At 35.5% G+C, this 25,157-nt stretch overlaps 1 protein-coding gene across 1 annotated transcript; it reads right to left on the bottom strand.

Annotated features, from left to right (window-relative positions):
• Window positions 1–23,315, bottom strand: LOC129282175 (uncharacterized). Its single transcript, XM_064112749.1, has 19 exons — window positions 23,105–23,315; window positions 22,046–22,195; window positions 20,784–20,960; window positions 19,707–19,834; window positions 17,893–17,970; window positions 15,647–15,767; window positions 14,698–14,820; window positions 14,164–14,250; window positions 13,593–13,697; window positions 9,353–9,434; window positions 8,812–8,924; window positions 7,986–8,080; window positions 7,454–7,493; window positions 6,577–6,675; window positions 5,976–6,071; window positions 4,975–5,121; window positions 3,929–3,982; window positions 2,395–2,483; window positions 1–1,731 (listed from the first exon to the last, which is right to left on the bottom strand). The coding sequence occupies exons 1-19, from the start codon at window positions 23,258–23,260 to the stop codon at window positions 1,551–1,553; spliced, it is 2,121 nt and encodes a 706-aa protein (XP_063968819.1). The 5' UTR covers window positions 23,261–23,315; the 3' UTR covers window positions 1–1,550.
• Between the last annotated feature and the right edge of the window lie 1,842 nt (window positions 23,316–25,157).

Here is a 25,157-nt window from a genome sequence, read left to right as displayed (position 1 = left end):
GAAACAAACAATACAGATGCTGTATTATCATGGTCAACGTTACAATGGAAAGTCTATGGCAAACCTTAAAATGAAGTTTAAGGAATCATACAATCTCTTGATATTGCAATTCACACAAAGTAATGACAAAAGACCATAAATCAATTATTAATATCATGATTTATTACAAATATTAATTTCATTTCATCGATTGCGCTAAATGTACATGTAAGAAAATACAAAAATAATTCTAGTACAAAATATTCAAACATATTTCATTTCACTTAAGTTTGAAAGGACAATAACTATTTTTTTTGGTCTTTTACAAGAGTTGGAGAAATTATGACAATAAATGCACATATATAAACACATGAAATAAAATATAACTGTATTACCTACAGTCTTCAAATCAATTGCACATTATGAATAAGTATTGAATAGATTTTACTCCAACTACATCAAATATGAAACAAAGGTTACAATCACATCAGATAAAAAAAGCAATCAAGAAGATTTATAAATGAAAGAAATTCAGAAGAAACAAATAGAAAAATTTAAAAAAAGGATATGAGACAAAGAGTTGTTAAAAAAGTGAAAGGGCTGGATGTTCAACACAAATAAAGAGATGATTAACTGGGACATACATTTATTCAAAGAATTAGAACCACATAACAGACTTGAAAATATATCAACACGTTTATAACTTGGTGAAAGTCATTATCTTTGATAAGTAAGTGATTTTGGTCTAGACAAGAAGTGGCCTAGTTATTCCTTTTAAAAAGGTAAAGACAAGCAAAAAATCATAACTTACGATAACGTGTAGGTATAATACTAATGATATTAAGAGGTAGCACATGATTTTTAATGCAAAAAAATATATATGTATTAGACTAAATGAGAATTAGACTAAGTGGGTATTAGAACAAGTGTAGTGTTGGTTATATGTCAATTAGTCTAAAGTCATAGCTAGTAGACCAAATGAGTTTAGCTCATGTGGTGTATTAAACTATCTGAAAAGTAGACCAACAGCTTGTAGACTAGGTGAATTTATAAAACAGGTTCAAGGAAGCAGCCAATATTGAGTGTGTATACAAGTCACATGTCCATGCTGTAATTCAATTTAATTTAACCTCCCAGCCGTGCATTTTCTGTACAGCCCTGTGCATTTTAGGTGCATCAATTTACCCATAGCGCTTTAAAAACTTGAGATGCTACCTGAAATACAGGTTCTTTCGAAGGAAAGGCTATTTGTGTTGGCGCTTACTTGGATGCGCATACTAGATACGCCTGTAATGTGTTATAATAGAAAGCTAATACTGGTGTGACCTCTTTATCTGTGCGATCCCTCAAAAATTTAGAGGGATTTGAACAACCTTGCCACTACAAATTTATAATGCCGACCCGTTTTATAAAACAAATAATGCACTTTTTTTTTCATTTGTGATGTTATTGACAATGCAAGCATTCCGGGTATTCGCAATGACATACAAATACCCTCGAATGGGCTGCATCGCCACAACACACTCAACAATGTGCATTATTTGTATAGTTTACCCTCTAATCAATGCAATCTACTGAGAAACACTGAACGGTGAAGACATTCCTTCATAGCTGCTGATCTTCTGGGCAAGGTCTTTGGATTCTCCAAACACCCTGAGGCGATAGGTACCCGGGGTAGCGTCTACCGGAATGTCCCAATAGGCGGTGACTTCACTGTGACCAAGCAAGGTACTGGTACGCGTCCAAATGAACCTGTTTAGCAGAAGAAGAAAATGGAAATGAAATTTCAAAGATCAAATCAATTGCAGGAACACTCAGAGAAATAATCATTGGACATTGTAGGAAGCAGTTGTTTTTTGCAGATTTTCTGTTGTGGCAACTCCTGTAGAAAACTCTGTAGGACAGCTTTCTGCTGCATAACGTCAAGCTGGTTTATCCATTTACACAGGAATCATTTTAAGTTTATGGTGGCTGACTTTACAGGTGACAGAAATTACCCACAGGCCTTTTTCCATCAGAGTGAAGACAATGGTCAAACAGAGATGATTTCACAAGTCCAATGCTCAAACCACTACATCACACAACCCAATTTACCATCAAGTAATGAGATAATCTATTTACATTTAAAACATAAGTTGCAGAGACCTTCAAGAATTTAACAGTATATAATATGGAAGCATTTTAATTTCTGCATATTTTTCAAGTCATTATTTGGAAAAATTCAACATAAATCAGATATATATTTCGTTTTTTTAAAATATGTCACAAATCAAATTGCACAATGACATTCAGAGAGAGAATGTTACACACGTGGCGGAAAACCTTGCTTCTGCTTAAAAGTATTTTCACACTCCCTGATATTCAAAGTAATCCCTGACCCATTACAAACCCTGTAAGAACAATCTCATCACATACCTGGTGCAGAAATCAGCATCGGTGTGCACAACGCTCCATGACTGCTTGGTAGGATCAAGGTATTCCACAGTCATGAATGTATTACCAGTCTATGGACATAAAGATAGAAATTATATACACATTATGCAGAAGACTATGTGTTATAAAGAATGAAGTACAACGCACACCAGCTTTCAGTACACAACCCGATGGGATATGAACGTGCGACATCAGTACCTTCGGACAGATACTGTCCAAAATTACCCATTGCATGGCCACATAGTGTACATCACAAAATGATTCCGCAGATGCATGTTCAGTGCTTCATGGGTGATATAAAGGATTGCATGGAATAGAGACACATGGGACTCGTTTCATATAGAGTTACAACTGTTGTAACTTTGCCATTGTGACAACTACCATGGCAAAATGGCTCAGCATCCAATCAAAATCAAGGTTACCAAGGTAGGTGTCATAATGGCAAAGTTACAACAGTTGTAACTCTTTATGAAACAGGCCCCTGGACCAGGTCTTACAAAGAGTTGTGATTGATCGCATCAACCTCACCTAATGACGGCCAGCAACGTCAACATCTAAAATGCAAATTTGATCAAAATATTTTCTAGATATGATTTATAGTCATACTTTCATCATTCTCTTTAAGAATCAGTGTGATTCTCTTTGTTTACTAAAGAGATTGTGCAAATTTCATGCAGAATAAAATTAGGGTACACTGTATGGATGGATTTCTATACAGTTGAGATTAATTGGATTGATCATAACTCTTTGTAAGACGGGACCCAGGTCGTTCGGTGCGTCTGAAATATTGCACGATCTGTGACATCAGTGATGGAAGAGTGCACTATGCCATCATTGATATCATGGCATAGCAGAATTTCTTCATGGGCACTTGTTTTCAATATCATTCACATCATGCCAAGAGTATGTTTGGCCACATGAAACTATTTGAACCAATCACTATACAGGATTTAATTAATGTAGGATATGATATTTCTTATCACCCAAATTCACTTGGATTTGACTGAGAAACAATTCTTACTAGATAGATAGAGAGATAAATGGTTTATTAATAAAAATCAATACATCATCGCGGCTAAGGCCGAATTGCAATGTATTCACAAGGTAATAAATACACAAAAAATATTCAAACAATAATACAGATAATTACCAAATAAATAATACGGATAAAGAGTATGGTATTGAAAGCTACTTGTGTTGTGAGAGAGAGATGGGAAGGAGGAGAGGCAGATAGAGAGAGAGAGAGAGAGGGGGGGGCTGGATAGGGATAGAGAGAGAGAGAGGGGGGGTGAAGGGTAGGAGTGGAGCAGAGGGTCAGAAGGAAAGAAGGTACAAACATTATGAAGGAGGTGAAAACATGAAGTTGTAAGGCTGCAAAATTTTACGTAAGAATAAACAAATTTTACGTAAGAATAAACAAAGAAGAATTTAAAGTAAAATATCATCCTTAACACATATGATATTTCTGATATTTTCCACATTTTCAAATTACTATCCAACCAAGAAGCTAACTTACTCTCAGATTATTCCTTGGGTTACCCGCTTGAAAGACAGCTTGGACGACAGAACCCTTGAATGATACAAATAGAGAATAAAGAAGACAAAACAATGTCAGCATATGAACATAACATCTCGGAAGAAGAAGGGCCTTCGGAATTACGCATACACTATATCAATTCCCAATCTTGTCAAGGCAGAAAGGTGTTAAATGTCACATGTACTGTGCAATTTGCGTAGCGAGCTTCAGCTAATGCCCTTATGCCAGCCACGCAATAATTGAAATTGCCTGCACATGGATCCTAAAGCCTTTCTGCCAGAGAGGTGACAATAAGGTCTTACAGGTAAAAAGAGCTTTACACGTTGAAGACTCTGCCTGCATACTGTACATACAGGTTGGGGTATATAGGAAAGATGAGTTAAGGCATAATAAGCTATCTTCCATTGTTTAAATACAACTAAATATAGATGGAGATCATGTGAGGTAACATTTCTATGTTCTTTTTTTTTTGGGGGGGGGGGATTATTAGGAGCATTAAAAAGTGAACTTAAAACTGAACATGAATTTATGATGAAAATCAGTGTAATTTTCTGGGTTTTTGTTTAAATCGAACGGCTAACGAACCACAACTGTAAGTCATAACGTAATAATGTACGGGTCGTGTGGTCCAGTGGTTAGAGCATTGGACTCATAATCTCAGGGTTGTGAGTTCGAATCCCAACTCTGCCATTGTTGCCACTTTGATAAAAAGGCCCGAGAGTAATTTCTGTCGTCTATAACGTCAGCCATTATGACTGATTAATCTAGACGTAAAATGTTTCATAGGTAATTGGTTATATACCAGCTTGGCGTTTACTAGCAAAATGCTGTCCTGCCGAGTTCCTACGGGAGTTACCACAAACAGAAACAGAAACATAACAAAAAAATGGTCCCAGGGAAGTTGTTTCAACTAAAGCAATGCACATGGACTCTTTTGTATATATAGGGGCTACTTTCACATTTTCAAGGAAAACTATTCTAAACCATTGTGTACATGCATATTACCATGCTATACCATAACTCACCCTCTTAAAAGATGTGCTTCCGACATCTCTTAGGGTTTCTCCAAATTTCTTTCCAATGGGAGCTTCATCGAACAGGACAGGAGGGAAAAAGGACACCTGTTCTTCCAGCAAACTCTTCGGAATAGGACCTTGAGGTATGGGCTTCCCCTGTAAAAGTAGAGTGAATGATTGTCAGTATTTCACATCATTATCATTAACATCCTCCTCATAATTGTCATCTACGTACCTTTTCCTCTCATCATGTTCAACAGCAGTTTCATTGACATTTTCATCATCCTCATCATTCATCCTTGTAATCATCAACATCATCATCATATCCGCCACTATCATCATTACCAACATCATCTCCATCATCATCATAATCAAAAGCATCTTCATCATCATAATCAATATCATCAAAAGCATCATCAACATTTTTATCATGATAAACATCTAGCAATCAATGGATTAAAAGGTAATGAAAGAATAAATGACTGCTATGGACGACTGGATGCATGCATGTACATAAATAATGTTTTAAGTGTACAATTGAATATGTGAATGAATCAGGGGTGTGAGTGGTCACAAGTAAAAAAAAATCGAAAAAAAGCTGAAGAGTGTTGAACAAGTCTGAAATAGAAAGAGCTCCCATACCTTTTGTACAGAGGAAAGCCAAAAATAAGCTGAAATTAATCTGAAAAAAAAATCTGAAATCAGATAAAAATCCGAACTCTCACACCCCTGATGAATGAATTGATGAAGAAAAAATGAGAGAATATGAAAAGGAATTACAAGAAATATGTTGAAAGACATAAAATTATAAAGATATCAATGAGTTTATAGAAAATCACAAATAAATACATAATACAAAGAATATATATAAGAATAAATAAACAGACGAGTATGAAATATATTAATGAAGGAAAGAAAGAATAAATCAAGTATTCAGTGTATATAAAGTAAAACAATAAACATCATTATATATTCAAAAACAAGCTAAGGAAATGCAAAAATTGACTGACCTGCATGACATAAGTGGTCAGATTTCTAAACTGGTTGATATAAGCTTGTAGTGTGTGTTGCCCAAATATCGTGGAAGCCCCCTCATATCTCTGAACCTGGAGATTAGTATAGAAAGAGAGAGAGTTGGTTGTGATGATGATGATCAATATAAACAGGAAATACTCTGAATGTTTTTTCTATGTGTATTGTCCCTTCCTGTACCGTGTAAATTTTCTCTTATTTCCTTTTCGCAGCGCCTTGAGCACATAATCAATGTGGATTTGGCGCTTTAGAAATACTCTCTATTATTATTATTATTAATATTGTCCTTAACATGTCAAATTCATATTTTGAAAAACAATAAATCAATCAAATACGTCTACATTTAAGCACATGTTATTGTAATCTCAACTCCGACCAAATAGAATGACGTCATATTATTCAGGTCGCTGCGAAGCGCAAGGAAGCCCATTATTGACAATCATAAATCTGAGTGTTTGTAAAGCAAAATAGCTAGTTGGTAAGCAGGGAAATTTGCATTCTTGTGCTCTGGATCTTCACAACGTTCCAATAATATATAGTAGTTTTGGCTCCCGATATCGTCTATAATCGTATTCTAACCTGATATTCCTCATACGTCACAATGTAATCACTGTACGTATTGGTCAGTCCTGCTATCACAGAGGTGGCATTGCCTGAGGCTCCTTGAGCTTTCATTTCCTGTGAAAAATACAAAAAAAAAATTAAATTATCAATCTGATGTAAACTTGCATGGCTGTATGTCCTGAAGACGACAAGACCACACTTGTCGAAACGTCAAGTGTGGGTGGTCCTTCTCAGGTCCAACTAACTAGCCCAAGAAAGATACATGGTTTACCGTGAAACCTACTAAACTATTCTTCTTCGCCATGGAAACCTTCAGAAGTTGCTGATGTAATAATTCATCCACATTGAGAGTTTAAACACGATAGAGTATTCATTTTCATTAATCATGAGAGTCTGAGCAGAAAATGCTCATGTAATACTAGTACACTTTGCAGAGCTGCCAACCTGAACAAGTACATTTCAGTATTTTAAAAACTGAAAATCAGTATTTTGGTGAGGAAATCAGTATTTTCAAAGATATACCATAGGACAAAACATAAAACTGAACGTTAGAAATCAGTATTTTGTATGAAACCATCAGTATTCTTCTCATTTTTCAGTACTAAATATTGAAAATCAGTACTACTTGGCAGCTATGACTTTGTATCTTTTCTTACAAAAGTTGCTCTGGAAATATTATCATAACTATTCGTTGCTACGTGATGTGAAAAAAAATCATAAATACACACACACTGGGGTGATTTCCAATCAAACATGGCCCCATAACACGGAGCTTGGTGATTAATCGTAAGGCTGAATTTAATGCTTGATTACAACGCTCATAACATGCTATTAGGCGTACAAATCAACTAGGAGATGTATCTATGTCACAGGCCAAATGTTATCATCATACCTTTGTAACAGCATCTCTCACTCTCCTTCCTGACATTGTTCTGAAAAAAAGTAGTAAGAAAAGTAAAGTTGCTCTCATAGGGTGTTTGTCATGATGGATAAAGATACATTCCAATAGTGGTAACAATTTAAAAATCACTTCAAACAAAATTCAATAAAATGGAATTTAATTGTCTATGTATAAAAATTTATTAACTACATGTATGGCCAAAATGTTTCTGGAAGAAATTGTGTAATTGCTGAGAAATGAGCAAACAAAGCATGTTATCCCAGCCACGTTCCAGGCATTTTCCCCAGCAATTATAATTCACTGTCCCACTTGTGCCTATATCTGTGTTTGTGATCTTCAGTGTGATTCTTTTTGTCAATGTTACAAATTCACATGTTGCCTCATGAGTAATACATATTTTGTTGCCAATTTACTTACGTGAATTCCCCAGGTACAAAAATGATTGCAAAATCACAAATGCGAAGAATATGTGTGTCAACATTAATTCAAATTAATACAAATATTTTGTTGCCAATTTACTTACGTGAATTCTCCAGGTACAGCAATGATTGCGAAATCACCAATGCGAAGAATCTGTGTGTCCACAATGTGAGGTGACCATGCATATGGGAAGTTCATCTGCGTGAAGAAAAACAGGTGGTGAATTTTTAAAAGATTAATACATAGTTTATCTACCAGGCACTGTACATACTCAATAGAACAATTTTCAAATTATATAAATGTATTGTTGCCAAGTTGAAAATGACGGAAGGCATTTTATTCCACAGTTAAAATAATATATACAGGTAGTTACTATAGTTTTTACATATCATATTTATATGTACATTTTAGTCTAGTATTTCCTGCTTCTCATACAACCTGTCAATCAAAGGTTTTTGTTTTCTTTTTTTTATAATGTTCTGCAATATCATTTCTTTAGTGAAGCAGAAGCTAGGTTAACAAAGGGAAAGGGAAATTTATTTGTTGTGTTTATGCGAGGGTTAAATATCCCAGATTAACAATTAATTTTCACAAAGCTAGCTACATCTAGTAATTAACATGGGGAAAATATTTTGTTTTGCTAATGAGACCCCTAATCTTGACAAAAGACAAAATTTGATGTTGTGTAACAGTTTCACATATAAATGCCTATAGAGAAGACTAAATGGAGAAATACATGTATGCCGTTTGTAATCGTTTTGCAAAAGGGCTACAGAACAGCTACAAAACAGCTATAAAGAGGAGAAAAAAGGGCAATATAACAATAACAAAATGGCAAGCTCCTTGCTTATAATCATCACATTATAATGTAATTAAGCAGAACTATTATGGTCTTAAACTCTTAAGAACATGACCCTTGTTACAATTACCTCTCCAGTTGCAAGTAGAATTGGTTTTGGATGCTGACAGGCAACTAGCTCAGGTGAGGGCTTCGTTATGGCATCCCTTACCAGGTTCCAGAACAGGTTGCCCTCTGTGTCTCCTAAAGGTCAAAGGTCACAGGTCATGAAAGTTTATCAACAAGGCATTACAGGAAGTTTCCAAAATTGAATAAGGATATTGAAAGGCAATTAACTCAGGTGAAGCTTCCATGCAATACTTCAGTTTTCAATTTTAATTTTTTTTTCTTTTCATTTCCAGCAAAAAAATACAATACATACATGTATCAATAAATATAACAATTAAAGTAAAACAGTGCAAGCAATATACAATTATACTTTTAAATCACAACTTGGAAAGTAATTATTAGTATTCATTGCTATAAAAAAACAACCTATGTCGATAAATTGGCAATGTTTCGCTGGAAAGAGAGAGGTCCACTGAGAAGCTAGGCTTGTATATCGTGGACACCTCAACATTGTATAAAGCAATAGTAAAGGTTAAATATTATCATTTTCATTTCCGTTTTACCTTGCGTAAAATCAAAAGCCCCTGGTCCATCCGTTGTTCCTGCCGCAAAGCTGAATCCCATAGAGGGCTTGCAGGTCTTACCCTGTAAAAATGAAATAAAAAAGGTAGTAAGATTAACTCAGACTACTTGTCTGAGTTAATATCACTATCATTTTTCTTCATTGTATTGTATGCATTACATCTTGCTTTTTTAGAGATGTAGATATAAATGCATTTGACATTTGAAAAATTGAAAAAGCATCCAAGATACATGTAAGACATATGACTTTCTCAACTTTGTCCATCTCTTTTTTTTTACTTTGTTGCTTATAGTGTATTTGTATTTGTTGTTAAATTTCTTCTCTTCATGACTTGTATGTTATACTTATGCTAGAGTTTTGCCTTGAAGGGCTTACGGCATATGCGGCTCCCTTCCACATTTTTTAATAATAATAATAATAATAGTACAGTTCTTAAATACGCATTACACCTACAGGTCTCTATGCACAAGGAATGCGAGAAATGAGGTTAGAATTGTAAATTTAAAAATCAGACATCAAATAATTATACATAAGATCAAAGAATATTAAACTTGGATTGGACCTACATGTGACTAAATTAAACATTCTGAAAGAGGTGAGTTTTTAATTGAACTTTGAATTTCTCAAGCTGGGTAATATTTCTTGATGTCGGTGGTATAGAATTCCATTGTGCTGATGCAGCTTTCTGGAAAGCCCGATCCCCATATGATTTGGTCTTGACAGTAATTTCAGAGAGAAGATTTTGTGAGCCAGAACGGAGATTACGCTTAGGTTTATGAATTTGGACAAGTTCTTGAAGATAAGCAGGGGCAATAACATGAATACATTTGAATGTTAATATGAGAAGTTTATATTTGATCCTTGATCGATGGGTAGCCAATGAAGGTCAGATAAGATGGGGTTTTTTTTTAAGTATCATGTTTAGTTTTTTACATTCATACACATATTTGGTGAGTATTGCTTGCTTATGTGTGTAATTTTTTTTTAATAGAAAGTGGAAAATTGATTTTACTTTAAGTTAATTCAATGTGCATTATACAATTTTTTTAACTGAAAGAATGGGTGAATGAAAATTTTTCAGTCTTCGGACTGATTTTCTGTTGTTTTTTGCATGCGTGAATAAATAGCAACATTCTACTACTTCTACAATAAACCTGTTGAGAAGCTACTCAAGTGTGTTGACTGAGAGGCATGCACAGAAAAGAAACTAAGCGAACACATCGTCACTAACTTGATAAACTTTGGGTTGGACATAGAACTTTGCTGCATCCAAACCTATGATGGAGCAGGAAATAGGGTCAGGGTGAGGAAAAGCTGCACGTCCATGCTTCTGAAGACTTCACAGAGGGGCACTGTACGAGTCATGGTTTTAATCTACTGGTATGCATAAAGGGTTCCTGAAGTACACAACATGATATGCACTATGACAGCATGTGGTTATTTGTTTTCCAAAAAAGACTCTCCCCATGGCAAAGAGCCTTGGAAGACAGCATCCTACCAATCAATGAACATAAAGCAAATTACGAAGGAGAAATCTCTGGGACAAAGACAGTGACAAAGTTCCCATCTGGTGAGCTCAGCTTTAGCAGAAGTGATGATTATTCCAAAGACAACACTCACGACACAGCAGAATATTGTGCTAAAATGGAAGGATTCATTGCACGACGCAAGAGGCACACAGATTTTCTGGGTTCTGAGAGTCTATACCAGCCACTGTTACACCGTCTCGAGAAGATATCTACATCAAAATGGTGATAGAAACTCGATCAAAGCTAAAGAAGAGACAAGTGGTATGTTGCACAAAACTTCCATCGCCAAATTTCAAACATTTCTGTATTTTCGATTCAGCTTCAGTCAGTCTGAGCACAAACTTGCAATGGAGCTACGTGGACATCATAGCAGTCTGCAATCAGATCAGCCAAGTCGAAGAGGAACTGACAGAAGCATGTAGCCCCACACAGCTTGAAACTCCTCACACCATTCTCTGGTATTTTTTTTCTAAATTTCTTCTGGACTTTTGTTTTCTTCAGTAAACAAGATGGATTGTACATACATCAAGATGCTAAAGACAAAATTTGTGAGTAATATTAATTTAGTAATGAGTAATATTAATTTAAGGTTTTTTCAGGGCTTTGCATTAATCGAAATAAATCTGAAATTGTGGCACTAGGTTATTATAAAGCACATCCTCCAGACATATCCTTTTCTGGATTAAGATTTTCTAATGGCCCATTTAGATTATTGGGAGTATATTTTTCACCTGACTTAAAAGACATATTTGAATTGAATTTCGTTCCAAAGCTTAAGAAAATAAAAAATGTTTTAAGAGTATGGAAAATGAGAAATTTAACTCCAATAGGGAAAATAACTATTTTGAAGTCACTCGGCCTTTCACAAAATATATTTCTATTGTCTGTATTACCAAAACCTCCAGAAGATTTTTTGAAAGAATTAGAACATTTAATTTACTCTTTTATTTGGAATGAAAAACCGGATAAAATCAGTCGTCTTACAATTATTGGAGACTATAGTCAAGGTGGATTGAAAATGTTACATTTACCTTCCGTAATTTCTGGCTTGAAAATTGCGTGGGTTAAACGTTATATGAGCACAGAAAATAAAGGAAAATGGAAATGTTTTTTCAAACACAACTTGGTCACCTTTGGAGGAGAATTGTTTTGGACATGTAATTTAAAATACGATGATCCCAAAATATTACAAATAAAAAATAAATTCATTCGAGAAATCTTAATTGCTTGGAGTTATTTAACTTTCTCTCCTAATTTATCTGAATTGAATATAAAGAATCAAGTGTTATGGAATAACTTATTGATCAAAGTAGATGGGAAAGTTATATATAAACAACTTTGGCTTAAAAATGGGATCATCAGTATTAAACATTTAATGGATGAACAAAACAATTTTCTCTCACATACAACTTTTTTACAAAAATACAAAATTAATTGTAATTTTCTTGAATATTATTCATTGATTTCTGCAATACCCAATGAATGGAAACATTTTCGTCAACATCTTGTTGAGAGTAGAACAACTCAAGAAGATTTGTTGTATAATTTAAATAATGTTTTTAAGGTATGCAAGTTTATCCATAGAATTTCTGTTGATAAAATCTTAAAGTCCCCTACTTTGCAAACAAAATGGGCATCCATTTTAAATGAACCGGTTAATAATTGGAATAGATTGTATATGATTCCCTTTAAATGCTGTCTTTCAACAAAACTCCGCTACTTTCAATATAAACTTTTCAATCGGATAATGGGGGTGAACAAATATCTTTACGATATTGGCTTGTCTGAATCTAATTTATGTACATTTTGTTCTTCCTCTGTTGAAAGCATTTCACATCTGTTTTGGGACTGCCCTGTAACTCAACAATTCATTCAAAACTTCCAAACCTCTTTTTTTAACAATGACGTGTATTTGAATAAGAATTTATTTTTGTTTGGTTGCCCTGACGCTCAATACTCTACTGTAAACCGTTATATTCTTTACGCTAAATATTTTATTTTTTCGACACTTTGTAAGGGAGATCGGTTGTGTTATAGTTCTTTTAAGAACGTATTGAAACGCTATTGTGAAATTGAAAGGGTTCTTAGTCAAAAACATCATAATTTTGTTTTATCAATAGATAATAGTATGCATGTACAGTTGTTGTAAACATGTTTGCTTCATGATTTTTCTGTAAATTGAATTGATTTCGTGTTTGATTTTGAATAAAATCTTTCTATGAAAGAAAAAAATATATATATATATTAATCAGGTCAAAGAGGAATTGGTGGAAGTGCAGCTCCACATAGCTCGAAGCTTCTCATACTATTCTCTGATATATTTTGTGTGGGTGTGTGTGTTCCTTGTGGACTTTGTTTTTCAACAAACAAGATGGAGTGTAAATATATAAGAATTACCACAGACAAAATCTGTAATATTCATCCATACGATAACTTTCAAATTTGTTAAACCAGAAAATGGCATGTTGTTTGTGACGTTTTTCCTTGTGTAGTGTATGTATAGACGCATTTGCTTGTTTTTTCTAGGCTCCTAAGATAAGCAGTATTTTACTTCTGATAGGTTTACCCCATTTAGAAATGTAAAATAAATGAATCAATAAACAAAAATAGTCCAAGACCTCTTTCAAGGGTGTCTAGAAAAATAATGCTGAATCATCTTAAATCATTCATCTTTCTTATTAATAATTTTACCTTGAAGCTCGAGTTGTAATGCACAGTGACATCTGTCATGTTTACATACTGGTGCACAAAGCCAACAGGACCAGTCAGCATTCTACTAGCACCACTGTAAAGCTCCTGCAAGCAAAAAAAAAAAAAACATAAATCATGTTGTCATCTTGAGATTCGATGAGGGAAGATTGCAATTCATGACACAATATCTTTGTGAAAAACAACAGACATTCATGAAATATAGCTGCATATTAGGGATCAGCCAATTATGTATCTAATCCAATCACATTTCATAGGGGTAGATTACTATTTGCTGACTCCATACGTTGTGAGAACACAAATTATTATTATAGGGAAGCATATTTTGGGATCAGCCAAATATACTTTACTATCCAATCCAAGCCCATTTCATGAGGTTAGATTAATATTTGCTGACACCAGATATTGTGAGAAGGAATAGAAATTATTATAATAGCGCTGCATATTTGCGCATCAGCCAATTATACTGTACTATCTAATTCACTCATAGATATTTTACCAGATGATGAAGTTTTCAGATCAGAAGAGGGCTAAATAGAAGTTCCTTTCTTACCATAGCTTTCTTGTACTGGTTTTCACCAATGATCCTTGTGCTGTCAAACATGTCATTACCCGGTCCAAATGCAATACACTTCTCATTCTGAATGGAAAATAAATAAAAAGGCTGGTGTGACGGTTTCATTACAAGGTACCCAGCTGTTCAAGAAAACAAAATTCCCTGATTTTTCCCTGATGAAATAAAAAATTCCCTGATAAATATTTAAACCCATTCCAAATTTCACATGTTTTCTAAGTTGTTGCAGTGAATAACATCTATTTTCAGTATAAAAACAATAATGTAAAACTAATTAGTACCACCATAAACAAACATTCAATGGATGTTGTTTTGATATGCAACAAAATATAACAGAGTCTGACTGACTACCGTGCTTTCGACCTGTGGGCTGATCATAATTCCCTGATTTTTTTTCCCTCATTTGAGGCATTTCCCCCTGATTTGAGGTATTTTTTATCAAAGTCCCTGATTTTTCCCTGACTGGAAAAAAGTTAAATAATTTTCCCTGATGGGCTGGGAACCCTGCATTACCTTTCCACCACAAGTGCTCCTGTTCCGTTCACAAGGGAGTCCAGTGTCGATGCAGTGGGCTCCTTTGGTGTTGGGAGATACATCCCCAAGGTTACTAGAAGCAAATGCTGCTACAAATTTGCCCTTGGTGGTAAAGGAGGAAGATTGAGAGAAAGATATCACAAAATTCAAAACAGTTTTATTATTAAAAATGGCCCAATAAAGAAGACATGAAAGAAGCATAAGGAGAAGTGTTGTAGGAGGTTTGGATTCATTATGGAGGATGCACTTAATTAGGCAATCTCCTTAGGGTTTGGGTGATACATCAATGTTACTCGAATAAAACACTACTATTAACTTGCCCTTAGTTGGGGGAGGGGGGGCAACAAAGAAAGACGCTACCACAAATTACATGTAAATAAGGTCTTATTTTTAAGGTATAAGCAACAATTTTCCATATTTACTTCAATTAAGCCAAGATATTGACTTAGGTCATTCCTATATTCATATACTCCACTGTGTCTTAAATCATTATTTTATCAACTGTATTGTGTTGTTGGTGTTGCTTATACTTCGGTCACATTTGCTCTACGGTGGCCGTACGGCGAGTCGAAAACAGCCGTTTTATTCATTTTTATTCTAACCACCTATATGTAGCTGGTACAAAAAAAAAATTAAAACGGCTGTTTTCGACTCGCAGTACGGCCGCCCATGGGCGGAAATCCCAGGGGGGACGTGTCCCCCTACCAAAAATAGTAGGGGGGACACAATATCAAATGTCCCCCCTACTATTTTGGGTCTTTTATGATGGAGAGAAATACATCATTCACAATCGATATAATACATGTATTTTGACTTTTTTTTTTTTTTTTTTTGCTTGTCAAATTTTCCAGCCCCTGGTCCCCCCTATCTTTGGGGACAGATTTCCGCCCATGCGGCCGCCGTAGAACAAATGTGACCGAGGTATTACCTTGCCTGGTAGAGCACCGGGATTGAAGTGTTTCTCCATGAGCTGTGAAGCATAACCCCTATTATCACCACTGATCAACTTGTTGGTGTTGTTCATACTGGTTCCATGGACTGCAAACCAACTGCACAAAGAAATTATACCAGTAAAAAATTTCATTAATAATAATACTGATGATGATGATGATGATGACAGAGCTGCCAAGATGTATTTTGCATTTTCAGTATTCTTATCCCCCAAAATCAGTATTTTGACAAAAAATCAGTATTTTTACCGTGTGAGATAAATATGCATGCATAATGGCAAAGTTCGATCACTTCTTACATTTTTTATTTCAAGGGTGCTTGAATGTCATTCGCTCCTGCACGGCTCACGGAAAAATCACATTCACAAAGTGTGCATCTCGCACTGAACTGGTCCCTCTTTGACGCAATGATACACTTCCATCGTTTGCAATATTCCTCCTTGAAATGTTGTTTGCGTGATTGAGCTGATTTAGAAGACATTTTGATGATTTCCACGATAAAACCTCAAATGAAAAAACAAAACACCACTGGCACAGTGCACAGAAGAAAACGATGCAATGCGCGATGCGATGCGACACACGTTCAATCAACGATGTCGATGTCCCATGCACACGTACACACACACGTGTATATATATTGGCAAGTTGGAGCACCTATTTACTTTGGTCCCACACATAGACAATTGATGCTTCAAGCACCGCACACATGCAGAAAACATACACACATGGATATACGAAGTCAGTTGCGAGTGACGCGGGCTGGCCGCCATATTGTTTCCGCCCGAAAGCTCCCGGATGCGTAGTGGGGCGAACAATACCTTTTCTTCTCTAATTTGTTTTTTTCCCGTATTTTATCATGAAAAAGTGAACTGCCGTATTTTAAATTGATTTCCATATGAAATACGGGAAAATCGTACTACTTGGCAGCTCTGTGATGATGATGATGATAATAATAATAATGATAAAGGCAGAGGTCACACCAGTCATCATTGGTTACTCAAGAATGGTGAAGAAGGGAATGGAATCCTGCATAACCAAGATCTCTCCTCATCTTCGGATGTACAACATTCAGAAGGCAGCTATCTTGGGTACAACCAGATTGATAAGAAAGACTTTCGGACATTAGTAGTGTAAAGTTCTTAGTTGCACTTGAAATTACTTGGAGCCTTTTGTTACAGCAAAGTTATTCAAGAAAAAATACGGACTTGATCCTGTTTAGAGGAATAATAATAATTATAATAATAATCATAATAATATATACATCATTGAGAGCATTGCTGAAATTAGAAGCACATGGTACTGCACCATCAAATCAGTTATACCATGCCAGAGACATGGCCAAGGGTGTTCAATCTGTTTCAAAGGTAACAAATGTGGGTGATTATTCTTATGCCTGTGCAAAATGATGTGGTATACATGTGCATGTAGGTTTCATGAGATATTGACATGAATCCTTGTTATTTGATAAAGCCATCCTCATCTAAAAAACCATGACTGGTTATTCTAATGCCCAAGCAAGAATATGACTGTGTATTATTTGTTTTATAAGATAGTGATGTGGATCCTTGTTATTTAATAAACCATCCTCATTTCAAAACCATGACATTTCAATAGAACTAGTTATTAGTACCAGGCACCAAATTTGTCTATTTGCTGAAATAAATGCCTGGTCATGTGACATAATTCAGCCAATTATTTGTTGAGGATCAATATATAATGTCACAATAAATAGTAATAGCCAAAACACAGTTCTTTTGTTTGTACACGCTGTGTGTTATTACCCCAGCTTTGGCAAGGCTTCCCTCGTCAGGTGCTCAAGCATTCAAGGAATTCGTTATTTTATTTCCTACCAAGTACTCAATTACTACACCTAGGCAGAGAATGGCGAATATTGATAAACCCCTTGCCAAAGGAAATGTGTGCAGAAGTGGGATGTAAAACCCCAACCTTGTGGTTTAAAATCAAGAGACATATCCAATAGGCCACAAAACCTGTAATATGTGGTGACAGTTATTTCACTTGACTGCAAGGAAAACATGATAGATTGTTATTAAGCCACCCGACGACTGACTTTTCATGATCCTCTTCAATATACTATGATGTAACCGTAATGGACGTTTTTTGTTTGACATCATTGCTAAGTTCATACCTGTGAATGGCAATGTTCGAAAGAATATCGCATCCAAAAAATTAGGTGTAAAAGGATACAACCTTTTCAACTTACTTTATCATTCCTATGTCTACCCCATTCACATCCACAAGTTTGAGCACTGTCATCAGCTTGTCCACATTGTATTTATACCTGCAAAGAAGAGATACCAGGGAAAAAAACATACAAAACTAAAACAATGAAAAATCATAAAAAGGCAACTTTTTTATTCAATGCATGTGTAATCTACAAACACTGTACATATGTTGAGGTGTATAAAACACCCAATGATGATACCATATAGACTTAATTGATGTTGTACCTATTTGCAATGTATTTGTCAGTATTTCAAAACATTCCTGCATGAAATAAACCTCATTGATATCAACAGATATCTTTTCAAAATGAATCTACAAATCTACAAATAAGTTAATGTTATCCAGTTCCAAAATAAGGTTATCTCACTTATTCTTTAAACAGAAAAGAATGTCAAATATTTGTCAAATTCAGAAACTGGGCAGAATAAAACCTTTATTTTCTTTTTCTTTGCCTATATGTAGTGACTGTGCTTGTTTTGTTTATTCTGTAACACAATATACATTGTGATAAAATATTCCCAATAAGTTCCAGTTACACTTAAATGAACTCTAAATGGAAAGCAAATTAAGGCATGGACAGTCATTAACCTAATAAAAATACAAACATCTCTTTAAGCTGTACATGTATGCCAGTCCCAATACCCAATGATACCACAATGTCACTGGATACATGTAGCTGTTTAGTATAACTCTAAATATAGATTTCTTAGCTATAAGTATTATTATTGTTTCAGTTTCTCTACTTCATCAAACTAGCTGTGCTTTAGTCCAAACCGTAAAATAGTGAAAGTGAAAACAATCCATCCTGATTACTCTTAACTATAAATTCAGAAGAAGCACAGGGAATTCTGATGGGAAGGGGCAAATTTTCAATTGAATAATAGGGTTAACATGGGGTACACAACCTAGAATTCCCGTTTTGATATACTCTATTGTCTTCTCCTTTTTCTCCGTTTCCCTCCTTTTTTCTTCCTTATTTCTACTACTTGAAAAAAAATCATAAAGGGGAGGGGGCGCAACTGTAGCATTGCTCCTGACTGAATTATAAGATCATGCCTATGGTAACACAAAGCTGGCAAAGGAAAAGGGCTTTTCAAATTATTCTAATCACCATATCACGTCCTAATACTTTCAGTACAAGAATTTATCATCTTAGAATCCAAAGTGATTGTTAATGTTATATTACAATTACAATTTATAATTTCAATAGGAACTAGAAAGAACTGAGTATTTGCTTCAACCCTAGGTCCTGCTTTAAAGATTACCAATGAATTGCAAGTTTCAAACGATTCTGATTTTGAAACTGGAAATGAGTCTGTTGAAAAAAGAGCATTTTTTTATGTTTTGGTCTCAATTATGTATCACAGAGCCATTACAGATGTAATGAAACATTGTGAGCATATTATATACAAATAATTCCAAAAATATCAGTAAAACTAGGTTATACTGTACATGTACATGTACATACTAAACATGAATGGAATCTATTAGGTATCAAACATAGAATATCATTACATGTCAATATCGTTTCTTACATTTTTACTATATAAACATATTTCACACATTCACATTGGACTTTGCAAACTTTAACTTTAAACCATATACATAAAGCACACGTATAATAAAGTAACAAAATTAATTTTTCATTGAATTTCAATTCAAAGGACCGTTACAAGAACCAGAAGGTAATATGGTACATACATTTTCTCAGACATTTCACTACATAAACATACTGAATTATAAATTTCAGTTTTAGATATTTATTTTCAAAACCATTATTTTGATACAGACCTTGCTCGTTCTTCTGGAGGGTTGTTTTCATAGGCTGTCGGACTGCGGTTGATATTAGAATCAAGGAGTATGCCCTCATTATGAAAGATATTACCTGGAACCATGCTTTCATGCGCTCTCTCAATACTCTGAAAACATATAAAGCAACATGTTATCAGCATAAATGTAAAAAAAAATGATAAAAGCAGGCATGGATAATTATTCTGTAACATTTTGAAGTTATCTTTATGGTATCTAGAGCTTTGACTTTGCTATATTCATAACTGATTACGAACAAAACTTTCTAAGCGATATCGTGTTGGATTCCATGGTATAGTTAATAAAATGGTCATTGACAATAATAATAATTGTATTTGACAGCATTTCTTAATGGATATCCAAAAAATTGCTCTTAAAAGGGTCAATATTGCACTCATCTACAATTCATGCATTATTGGCCCTAAATTGTGGAATATATCTGGGATCCCATTCTGAACCATACAGATACATGTATTGCGGGGGGGAAAATATTTTTTAATATTCGGGGGCTACTTTTCACACCTAATGCCAAACTCTGCAGCATTTGATAAGTTTTAACATTGCACTGAATGGGAATTTTCAGGGGCTCTTTAGAGCATTTCAGGGGCAAAATCGCCTCAAGCCCCTGTGTAATTTTTCCCTGAGATAGTGTATCAAAGTGTGACATCAACGATTTTCTTTATGTGCCTTTTCAGGATTTTCATAACCATATTTTGGTAGAGCATAGGGAAAACCTTATATCCAAATGAGACATAAAGTGGTTTATTATAGCTAAAGATGTGCCTAAATGAAATAACAAATGCATGTGGGTACCAATGAATCATTCAGTGTTAGTTGGTCCGGTTCGTATCAACAAGGCCAATATATACTTTTTTTCAATGGGGTCAAATAGATATTCATACATGTACGGCCACATCTTGGGCATGTTTTTCATCATGTTTCGCAAATATGGCATCAAAAACGTTTTTAGATAAAACAGTTTGTTGTTACGTCATCGGTTTGGTAGTCTATTTATACCATGTTTCCCTGCTAGCTAGAAATGCCGGGAGCATTATTCACCTTCACAATACCAGCTACCATAACTTCAAAGGTTTCCTTGATGAATCCAAGAGAAGTCACATCAAAGAGAACAAACTGCAGGAATCCAGCTGTTCCAGAATGACTGTGGGTTCCGCTGATCGCCACGTTGGTCTCGTTGTAAAGGCCTCCATACTTGGTCTTCAATCTTGAGATTACCTTCAGGAAATGAAATTCAAAACATCACAAAAATTTGATAAAAAAGTATAATGCTAATATTGCAACTCAAGGGTAGATCAGTATTTACCTGGACATCTTGTGTTCCACAGAAAAGAATAATTCTTTGAAAGATATATTATCTACTACATGTACATGTAGTATAAATAGAATAATAAAACAATCAAGTACTAAGTTTTAGTTTCATTCCATGTCTATTTCAAACAATAAAATACAGATTTTCATCTTTTTATCTTTTTTTCTTAAAAGACTGTCTGCAGAGATACTGATTATGAATATTCTGAAACAAACTATGAATATTCTGATTACTTGTATTGCCTTAGTAAAATTAGTCAAAAATATGTTTGCATGTTAAAAACATACTTGTAATGTAAAAATAACATGAGGTCAGGTAGAATTCAGAGTTCAAATTCAGAATTTTTATGTCTGATTTTATTTTAATGCATATACATGTAACCAAGAGGATTTCATTTAGCTTTGTTTGTACATTACCCTGTTCTTGGGCTAAACCAGCTACCCCCAGTTTCCCCCTCTTCTAACAAAATGGGAATAAATTTCCTAATGAATTTTGACAAATTTTGTGGGGGCATCGTGGTCTAGTGGTTATGACTCACGTCTTTCAATCTGAGGGATGTGGGTTCGATTCCCAGCCATGATGTGTTTTCCTTCAGCAAGAAAATTACCCCCACTGTGCTGCACTCAACCCAGGTGAGGTGAATGGGTACCCGGTAGGAAGAAATTCCTTGAATGCTTCTGCGCCTATATGGCAGCACAGCTAAAGTTGGGGTAATAAAGCTATCATTATTCTTATTATTCAATAAAACATGTAAGTGTTGGATTCAGAATGAATTTTTATTGATAGTGTTTGAATTTGAGCTCAAGCTTATGGGAATCAAAATGATAAAGAATCTGATCTAAAACTTAGAAGCATGCCCTTATTGTCTCTACAGGGGAATTTACCACTGACTGAGCTTTGGTGGCTTGTTGTTAATATTGATCACTGTTGCTGAGTTTTGTCAAGCCATACTCTGAACAAGTCACACCTCTCCCGAGCATACTTCACTTACCTCTAACGTAACACCTTGGTCTTGCATGCCCGCATCAATGCTGACAAACACAAATCGTTCCTCTCCCTTGCTGTCGGCGATCACAAACGCTCTGCTGAACTGACGAATAGAGATTCCACCTGCTGTCTGTGATGGGTTAGCATAGCCCATCTTGGAAAAGGAAAGTCCAAAACTAAAGCAAATTAAAATTTACAGAAACATCGAGCTCCATCTCCAACAGATTAAATTATAACTTAACTTAGCCTTGGCTTGGGCATGTTAGGAAGCTAGCCTAAGTATAGACCAAAAGCTTCGGTCTCTGTTATGTTGGTTGTTCAGCTGAACTCCGTTGGCTTCACTCACCAAATACAGAGACCGAAGTTCTAGCGCGATCTGTACAGGGGACTCAATGGCCATATGTTTATGTACTTAAGATCGGATAAAACGGGGAAGTGAATTTGCGCGACAGCCGAGGTAAGTCACTGTTTTTGTTCCTTTTAACTCGATTTTTCACCGTTTCTTGGCAATTAATGCCAAGAGGGAATATCAATTTGCATTTTGGTCGCATTAATTTTCAAAATGTTTATTGATTAAAGACAAAAATTGAAGAGCCCCGACGGGGGGATTTTGCATTGCAAGTCCCCTAATGGTGGCTGCACGCTAGCGAGCCGTCTGTGTATGAGGAGAACTTAAAAAAAAAAATGTTAAAAAACTCCTCAAAACAGACGGCTGCCAGCTGTCTAGCCTAAGGCTAAGTAATAAAGTAGCTTACTCCAGGTGTGGAACTTGAAATGACCCACTATAAAAAAGCTAACTTTCTGAACCTCCCCCCCCCCCCCTAAATCATAATGTGTACCAATACCATCCCAGACAGAGGAAAGAAAGAAGAGCTTGTTCAGTAAGAAGTACCCGAGCCCCAACGCAAACAGCTACCCTCCTTCTTGGCCACACGGGGACAGCGCGGCAGTCGCGCTCCCTGCCTTCCCGTTGGTTTACCCGATTCTACACCACACACACTCTAGTCTAGTTTTAAGTCTAAGTCCAACTTCCAACTCCAAATTAAAAACTGATCAACGTTACCAAATTTGCATCTGCAGCGGGCCCAGTAATATCTGCGATTCCAGCACCAAGTATGTAGTTTGCTCCTTGTGAGTAAGAGGAGCCGACAGTGGTAGCAATCACCAGGATAAAGAGAAATATTGACGACATTTTGCGTTTTTTGGGGTGTTCAGTCATTAAATATCATGTGATGTATGCCGCAAATTAACTAGTGATAAAGCTCAGAGCGCATGCGCAACACAGGGAAACTCCCCTCCTCCTCTTCGCAAGTCACGTGCTTTTGTTTACAAAATAAAGGTATCACGTGCTTTTGTCTACCAAAAACCGTGAGACCCAAAAAGCCTTTACAAACACAAATTGTTTGATGAATGTGAGAGAATGGTATTTTTTTTATAAGTCATCCGTTAATATCGGAGAAAGACTTACGTCATACAAGTATCGCTAAATTTTACAATTATATTAGGCTACCAAGTGCATAGCCAAATTTCTCCCGGCATACTCTACATGGGCAACTTGACTACAAACTCAGATTATAGAACACCCCCCCCCCCCCCCACTAAAACTCATCTTCCATCCATTCCATTTCTGTCTGTTCCAAAATTATGAAAATCTGCTATGTATTATGCCTTCGTCGAACTTAGGAAAAATCATATTGTGCATACGGCTTATTGATGAATAAGAATAATTATAAATCAACTTGAAATGTAAATACTTTCTATCAAAATTTAGTCTGTGCAGCTGTGTTATTCATGTTGGCTGTGTGTCGCCCACTTTCAAAGGACTCGAGGTGTGTTGAACCGAATTTATCAAAAACTATCATCTGGTCTACATGAAAGGAATGTAGTGGATTTAATCCCATATCCCTGTTATATAAGACGTATTTTTAAAATGGGACCTTGTTGTATCTTCTTGCAACTTAATAACAAAATATTAAGTTAAGCGGGGCCTGCAAGAAGAATCAAGTGCTAAAAAAAGTGGCTAGTAATAATGTTTTACCTCTTTTAATTCATCAAAACGACGCACAGTGGGCCAGGAGAGAGCAAAAGTGCGCCAAAACTGGTTTTTGGTCATGAAAAAAAAATGTTTTTTTCATGTTCTAAGCAAAGATAAGAACCTGTAGAATGTCTCCGTACAATATTTCTCCATGAAATTGATTATTAGTCGTCCATTTTATTCAATATTACCGGAAAATGACTCTTTACGGCTACCGCATGTGTAAATGACACGTTTTAGATATTTCACTGTTTTAACAAAACGGATTGCTTAATGTATATCCAATTCACGGTGCTCTTTGTTGAATGATTGTTTTAAGTGATAAAAGATTTTCAAGATAAAATGTAATTTTGGACGAAACCATTTGACAATGGGGGGTTTTAGCAATTTTTTTTTCATGAGCATTTCTTTTACAAATTGCTGCCGATTGCTGCGCTATAAATACCATGACGGTCTTTGTTATAGTTCATGCTTTACATTGATACCAAATTTAGCTGCATATACGTACATTTTCTGGAGATATAACCAATTTCCAACGACACGTTCGCCGTATTTATCACAAAAATCGTTCAAAGTTAGTGTCCCATTATGCGCGTGCCGAACGTTGCGGGTGACAGGGGTGACATTGAACATGTAAAACAAATCCCAGTCGCGTGCTGGGAGATAGAGAGAGAAAGGAGGGGGAGGGAGCATTGGCGGCGGAAGCGAAAAATTTTAGACAAGTAAATTTTAAAAAAAAGGTTATCAACCTAAAATTTTAGGGGGGACGCAGGAAAAAAAATTGACAAGCAAAAAAAAAAAAAAAAAAAAAAAAAGGTTATCAACAAAAGATTTAGGGGGACCGTCCCCCCCCCCACCTAAAATTTTAGGGGGGACACGTCCCCCCCCCCCCCCCGCTTCCGCCGCCTATGGGAGGGAGACGGGTAGGGGCAATCCAATGTTTACATTAAATGGTTGAAATGACCATGAATGTCTGGCTCAAGTGTTTGGCTCTTGTGACTGGTATCTGCCTAAAATATTTTCGTCAAACCTACATAAAGACAAGCTTTCATTTCCACTAACTATACAGTGCGTATCAAAA

This window comes from Lytechinus pictus, chromosome 18, assembly GCF_037042905.1.
Source record: "Lytechinus pictus isolate F3 Inbred chromosome 18, Lp3.0, whole genome shotgun sequence".
NCBI classification, from domain to species: domain Eukaryota; kingdom Metazoa; phylum Echinodermata; class Echinoidea; order Temnopleuroida; family Toxopneustidae; genus Lytechinus; species Lytechinus pictus.
Note: the sequence above shows the minus strand (reverse complement) of the source record. Positions and strands in the feature narration are given on the sequence as shown.